Consider the following 7,075-nt stretch of genomic DNA (forward strand, 5'->3'; position numbering starts at 1 on the left):
GCCCGGTCTGGCGGCCTCGCCCGAGTTTTCAGCGGGAGCTGACGGAAGTTGTTGCCTCAGGGTAGCCCGGAGTGGGGGAGGGGCGGCTGCCGTCTCACTTCACTGAGGAGAAAAAAAGATTTATTGTGGTGAGGCAGATGCAGCGCTCACCTCAGGGCCTGCTGGTATCCCTAGGGCCGCACGGGGCGAGATTTTACCTCTTCCGCGAGCTTGATAAAGCTTATTTTCATCATCGGAAGTGGAAAACGGCAAAGGGGCATAGAAATCTTGGGAGAAATATCACTAACGACTTTTTTCTTTTTTTTTTTCCCAGTGGTTCTCGGGACTTTGAAGCACCTGCACGTTTGAGTGCTGGTAAACCCTTATTCCCTCGCCTTTTGTCTTCCTTATTTCTGAGGCAATGCCCAAAGTGAAGAGGAGCAGGAAGCCACCCCCAGATGGCTGGGAGCTGATTGAGCCAACACTGGATGAGCTGGATCAGAAGATGAGAGAAGGTAAGTGGCAGAGCTGGGTGTTCTCAGGGATGTGACCCTGAAACAAGCTAATCCTTCACCACTTCCAGAAGCACAGCTTCCCCTGTGAATATAGGTTCACTTTTTTTTATCTCTCTGCCTCAAAGTGATACTTCAGACTGAGGGTGGGTCAGTACTACTGATTGTTTTTTCTGGGTGTGCACAGGCCACAGAGGTTTAGTGTACAGTTGCTTTACAGCACGCCATGGCCGAGCCCTGGCTGAAGCTCACTGGTGTGTGTGTGGAGGGACTGGTAGTTCTTGTCTGTGCTGTTGCTCTGGTCTGATGAGCCAGGGCAGCCATGAAGTCACCTGCCATCCCAGTGTGGGTCGTGTCACCCCCACTGTCATTCTGGTTTTATTTCCGAAAGGAGCTGTTTCAGGTCAGGTCCCTTTTGTTTGTGTCTTCTCCCATTAAACTCTGTCTTATCTCTGTAAAGTATTAAAGTTATGAACATTCTTGGATCAGTTTATTGCGAAGTGACTAAGGAAATGAGTTGGCCACCTGAAATGGTCAGCTGCAAACAGGTGTTTGTGTTCCAGCGGAGACCGAGCCTCATGAAGGAAAGAGGAAAGTGGAATCCCTTTGGCCTATTTTCAGAATTCATCACCAGAAAACACGTTACATCTTTGATCTCTTCTATAAAAGAAAAGCTATCAGCAGAGGTGAGGAACACAAGTGCTTTACCTTGGGCAGGGGCAAACAGAATGGAGCAGGATGTCCACTCATGGATGCACCTGAGCTGGGGCATTGGTGGGAAGGATCAGTTTTCTGGGGAGGGAGGATGGAGGGAAGGCTGGCAGGTCCCTGGCTTTAACTGCTAGTTACCGCAGCTAGTAATTCCTGATAGTGAGTCTTCTAACACTTTCTGGGAGCTTATTGTAATGGTGTCTATTCCTCTACAGAGCTCTACGAGTACTGCATCAAGGAAGGATACGCTGACAAAAACCTGATTGCAAAGTGGAAGAAACAGGGTTACGAGAACCTCTGCTGCCTGCGGTGTATCCAGACACGGGACACCAACTTTGGAACCAACTGCATCTGCAGGGTCCCCAAAAGCAAGCTGGAAGTGGTAAGTGTTTTCAGCTTGTTCCTCTGCTTGTCTGGACCCTTGCAGCACTTGGTCTAACTTCTCCCAGGTCAGGGACAGCAGAGGAGGTAGTGCTGTTCCTCCTGGTAATTTCTTCTAGTTCTAACATTTTCTGTCTTTGCTGGTAGAGTTGGTATCTAGTTGATTCAGAAGTTACTGTCAGCTTTGGCATGCAGTCGCTTAAGAATTGTTAAAGCCTGGGAAACAACAGAAAACTAGATTGTAGAAACCCTGCCCATGCAGACCCATTCTCTGCCTTGAAGCCTGAGCCTGCTGGTCTGTCTGCTCACGTACCTTGGCTGAAATATCCTCCTCGTGTTTCTTTTCCAGGGGAGAATCATTGAATGCACTCACTGCGGATGCAGAGGCTGTTCTGGGTGAAGCCTTTAGTCATAAGACTACTTTTTGAACTCTGAGGGATATCATCCTACGCAATGGACTATTAGTGCAGTTATAGCCACCTTCTGTGTGATTGGATATTTCTGTATAGCAATTAAAATGGCAACACCTTCATCTGGATCATATATACAATGGTGGTTGTTTTGGAGTAGGTTTTTGTGTAGCCACTTATTTCAAAATAAAGTCTGCCTCCCGACAGAGTGGTGTGATCTTCTGGCAAAACATATCTGTGCCCCTCTTCTTCTCTTGGATGTTGTTTGTTTTGTTGGTTTGCTTGAAGGTTGCTCTACATAGTGAGGAGTTCTGACTGTGGGTTGTTTTTTAACCAGCTTTTATCCCTTTCTCAAATAAACTGAATTTAAAAGACTGTGTGTAAAGGAAATAATACAGATCTCAAAGCTCAGTCTGAGTCAAGCTCTTGCCTGATCTTGTGTAGAAAGAAGCTAAACATCACTGCAACTCTCCGCTGATGTCTGTAACCTGGAATTAGTATGTAGACCCAATGCCAGCGGTCTGTAGAGACTTACAGGCTGAAACTAGCACTGAGCTCAGCCACTGTTAAATCAGCTTGTGCTTCTTCCTTGTTTAGCACAGGGTCTGTTAAACTACAGCCTATCTTATTCTCTGCAGTTTAAGAAAAGACCCTGAAAATGTTATTTGCTTCTCCTCAAAACAAAGGACAAGTATTTTATTATGTGTAGTTACCACAAGAACTTCAGTTCATAGAAACAAAAAGCAGCTTTACTACAAGATGTTTTATGGGAGCAAGTTCCAAGTTCTTCCAGCACCAGGAAGATGCAGGACTTCAGTGTCTTGCTCATTGCTACTTCTGCCCTGGCTGCTCCTGCACAGCCTCATCCTTATTGTCATTTACTGCACGTTTCACTGTTCTGTATTTTTCCCAGGGGTGGGGGGTCTCCTCTCCTGCCATTACTTTTAACCACCGATAGTAGTAGCCACGGAAACCATCAATTTTCTCCAGGTATGGGTTCTTTGACTTATACTGCAAACAGAAACCCAACAAGCTTCTATTAGAAGAGACCTCACTTCAGTACCAGCATGCAATAGCTACAAGCTGCTACTAAAGAAACAGCTATCAAGTAGCTGTCAACCAGAGCGGACAAACCCAAAGGAAAAAGATGTAGGCAGACATCTACATTTCCCCTCCCTTGTTGGGGTCCTTCATGATGCCCTCACCCTGCGACTGGTTGTGGCTACTTACTCTGTCAAATTTGGGAGGGTACTGCGCTGCAAACTCCAACTGGCGTATGATAACTTCATTGGGAGGCACCTGGTTACTCCTCATGTCTCGCAGGATCTCTGTCAGGTAACTGTAATCCAGCTGCTTCACGGCAGCGCCAATGAGGGTGCTGTAGATGTACTTGTTGGGAGTTATTCCAGACCTCTGGAAAAAACAAATGTTACAGTTAAACAATTGCTGGCTAGCACAGGACTCCTAGAAGGCACACAGGCAAGACAAGGAGCAAAGCTCTCACTCCAGGACACGTATAGGAGCTTCTGTGGTGCCAGCACACCCCTTCTCATGAGCCCTCTCCTATCCCAGTGCAGGTACAGGACAGACCACCTGCACTGGCACCTATTTTAGAGTTGCATGTTTTTGGTGTGAGAACACAACCACTCACCATAGAAACCTCAGAAGGTCTTTTTTTAGAAGCATTAACGTTTCACTTTGCCTCTTCCTGCAGCTTGAACCCAGTTTATTACCTTCAAATCTGATAGTAACTGCATTCCATCCTTCTCTCGGTGGCAAGCGATCGCCAAGTTACAAAAGGTCTGGAGGTTGGGTGACAGTCCCCGCTTCACTAGAGCAGGCAGCACATTCTGCAAGATACAAGTGTTGACATCAGTTTCCAAAAAGACTCACTGTAGCTTTCCAGGCAGAGAGCTGAAAGTGCTGGAACAGAATACATAAATACTTGAAAATTAACCCAAGCACTGGTTTGTGGAAAACAGTGCACGATTCCCAGTTTCTACTGTGGATAGAGGAACAGGTCTCATGGCAAAACACAGCCAACACAGGAGGCCTGAGACAAGGAGGTGGTGACAGGGCTGGTTCTGGGGTTTTTTTACCTCACCTTTGCTCCTTCTAGGTCTCCCCGTTTACTTCTCTTCCTTATTAAAGTGTTAAAGAATGTCACATCTACTTTCACTTTATGTTCATCTAGGAGTGCCAGCAAAGAGGACTCCGAGGGGCTTTGGGGTTCCACCAGCTCAGCAAGTAACGTAAATGTTTTAATGTTGGGTTCTGCATTGTCCTCTTTCATTTTATTCAAGAAGCCCTCCACATCCCCCATTAAAGCCAGTCGATCAGACACTGAGGTTACAGTCCCAAAGGAAACCACAGCTGCATTGGGCATCCTGGAATCCAGCAAGTTGGGCAGGTTGCAGAAGTGCTGCTTCTGGCTTAGGTGAGCTTCTTTGGGCTCCATCTCCTCCTGGTCTCTCCTCATCAATGCACTGATCCTGCTGTGAGTTACACCAGGGCTGTCAAGAGTAGCTGGTTCTGTTTCAACCCAATTCACAGCTTTATTTTGTTGCTGGATCAGTTCTTCAGGCTGCACTGAATGCTCCCCAAATAATTGCTTTTCCATAGCTTCCACATCCAGCTGGACAGCAGCTGTGCTCTCTGATCCCTTCTGCTTTTTCACCTTCTGCCTCCCTGGTGCCAGCCTTAGCTGAGATGAGTTCTCATCGGTAGGTTTGAGCAGGAGTTCAGAAGCCACGACTGGATCACCGATTCCACAGTCTCTCGCAGCACGCAGCATCAAATTGTAAATGTGGCTGTCCGCCTTTATTCCAAGTTTGGTCATTTGTTTCCAGACCTGAAGAGGGGAAGAGGAATGGCAGATATTAAATAACAGGAGTGTTTCTAGCAGGCTGTAAGCATATCTGTTAATGGTATCTGCTTGCAAAAAAGGAGCGTGTTCACAGCATGATGAGGTGAGGTGCCACTGACAGTGAACAGCCACCTCGAGCTAGTACAGTCCTGTGAGATCATCCAGGGTGGTTTACCCAGGTACGATACGTCCTGATGGAAGTCTGCTCTACAGAACTTCTAGGAGGAGCTGAACTCCTATTCCATCAGTTCTGAGCAACCCGCTGCCTTCCATGAGTTCAAGTGATGAGTTACAATACAGAATTGCTTTTTCCTCCCCACTTAGAACATGAAGACAAACCTGTAAGGCGTGTCGGAAGCCATTTTCACTGTCCTTTATGCAGCTCATGAGAAGGAAGCTGAAGGTCTCGGCTGTGAGAACATGACCCTTGTGCACAATTTCCTAAAAGAGCAGAGAGAGCACTAAACTTCCCAGTTACCCAAACCGCCACAGCTGGCTGTGAAGCTCGAATACTGCTGTTGTCTTCTGTGGCTACAGCAGCAACAAAGCATAGGGTGAATGCCCAGTGCTGTGAGCAGAACGATCGCTCCAGGACAAAGAGAGCCCCGAAACACCTGCACAGATCCTAGCTGCTCTGTGATAGGAACTACAGGGAATATGGGAGCAGGAGCAGCTATTCCCAGACTGGCCCGTCTGAGAAGAGCTGCTGTAAGAGCTCTCAGAGGACCTATCAATATATGGCTCTTCAAAATGAGGAACGAGACAGACACAGTAGCTCTGAACTCCAAAAAACTTTGTTCAGTAAGTAACACACCTGACCAGTTTGAAAGCCAACCTCTGCAGCTGCCTCCTCTTACGTACTTAAGCTTAATGTTTGGTATATACCAATTTTATGAGACACCAAGGATGAATGAAACATAAACATGTGATCTGTAATTACCTCTGCTGAAAATGAAAGAAAAATTGCAAAATGTCAACTTCCAGGAGCTTTAACTAGAGCAGACTGAATTTAACATGAGAAAAGTCCCATATTCACCTTCAATACATCGAAGCACATCCTGAGATCTGAGCACAGGGCACAGACCTTCAGCAGTGCGTGGTAGGTGATCAGGTTCAGGTCCTCATTCTTGCTCTTTAGCTGCTGCCGTAATCTGAGAGCGCTCTGCAAGCCCGAGTCTTTCCACGGTGATTCTGCACAGGCATTGAACAGGGCTGTGTAAGTGGCCTCAGTGGGAGTTAAGCCTCGTTTCTTCATCTAAGGGAAGTGAAGAAGAATTTGAACTGGCCTTTCAGGAAAGGTCTTCTAGAATTTCTTAACTTGTCTTTAAGAGTTTCAGGCCAAGAAAGCGCAGACACTAACTCAAAGGAGTTTTGGAGACAAAGTAACATGTTCAAATTCTTAAAGGGTTTTAGGTTAGAAAACATAATGAAGGTTTGAGACAGGAGAAAACATAAACCTACATCATTGTAGAGCCTGAATGCCTTTTTCACGTAGCCAACCCGGCCGCAGCCGCCAATTAGAACAGTGTAATTGCTTTCTTCTGGCCACACACGCTCTTCCTTCAGCATCTGCACCTCAAACAGCTCCAGAGCCTCTGCCAACTACACAGAAGAGGAAAATCCATGATGAGGCAGCAAGAGAATCAATGTTGACAGATATTAATATACACAGCCGTGGACTGATTGTGGTAGAAGTCCTACAGCGCATGGGAATCCTCGTGAATTCTTATTTTACTTCTTTCTGTAAAGATATTAAGTGATAGGACAATACAGCTGGAGCAGAGTTGCGTCTTTCATCAATAGTACTAAAAACCAAATAAGCAAAGAGCCAGGCACAAACCTTGTCATCCTTGATGAGGGCCTTGCATTTTAAGAAGTACCAGTACGGGGTGTTCTTAGGTCCGCGTCGAGCTTTTCTTTCTGGTTCTTCCTCTTTCTCTTCTTGAAGCTTTAAATTCTGAAAGCGTGATGTGGTTTTGTTGTAATATTTTCTAGAAGAAAATTTATCCGACAGTGTGCCGAACTCCACACCTTCGTCTTCATCCTCCTCCTCGCCAACAGCTCCAGCGCAGCTGCCGGTACCGACCTCTCTGGGGTCGCTGCCGGGCCGCCTGCAGGACGCCGATGACGAGCGGAACGGCCTCCAGCCCGGCAGCAGCCCCTGGCCTGGGGGGTCCTGGAGCAGACGGGGCGCCCCTCCGGCCTGCTCGGGGGCC

The 7,075-nt window shown here is 47.0% G+C and overlaps 2 protein-coding genes across 2 annotated transcripts; one reads left to right on the top strand and one right to left on the bottom strand.

The window, feature by feature from the left end:
* The first annotated feature begins 313 nt into the window (after positions 1-313).
* On the top strand, positions 314-2,199 carry BUD31 (BUD31 homolog). The gene is made up of 4 exons (XM_026858620.1): positions 314-494; positions 1,055-1,177; positions 1,418-1,584; positions 1,933-2,199. Exons 1-4 carry the CDS (start codon positions 401-403, stop codon positions 1,981-1,983), a joined length of 435 nt encoding a protein of 144 aa, XP_026714421.1. The 5' UTR covers positions 314-400; the 3' UTR covers positions 1,984-2,199.
* Positions 2,200-2,657: 458 nt separating this feature from the next.
* PTCD1 (pentatricopeptide repeat domain 1) lies at positions 2,658-7,071 on the bottom strand (the record flags this gene model as incomplete). The annotated part of the gene is made up of 8 exons (XM_026859170.1): positions 2,658-3,004; positions 3,224-3,406; positions 3,727-3,843; positions 4,098-4,844; positions 5,199-5,300; positions 5,896-6,114; positions 6,321-6,461; positions 6,700-7,071. Coding segments are annotated over 8 exons (2,061 nt in total), but the record flags the coding sequence as incomplete, so codon positions are not given.
* Between the last annotated feature and the right edge of the window lie 4 nt (positions 7,072-7,075).

Source organism: Athene cunicularia (genome assembly GCF_003259725.1).
Source record: "Athene cunicularia isolate RWA chromosome 14 unlocalized genomic scaffold, athCun1 chr14_part1, whole genome shotgun sequence".
NCBI classification, from domain to species: Eukaryota; Metazoa; Chordata; class Aves; order Strigiformes; family Strigidae; genus Athene; species Athene cunicularia.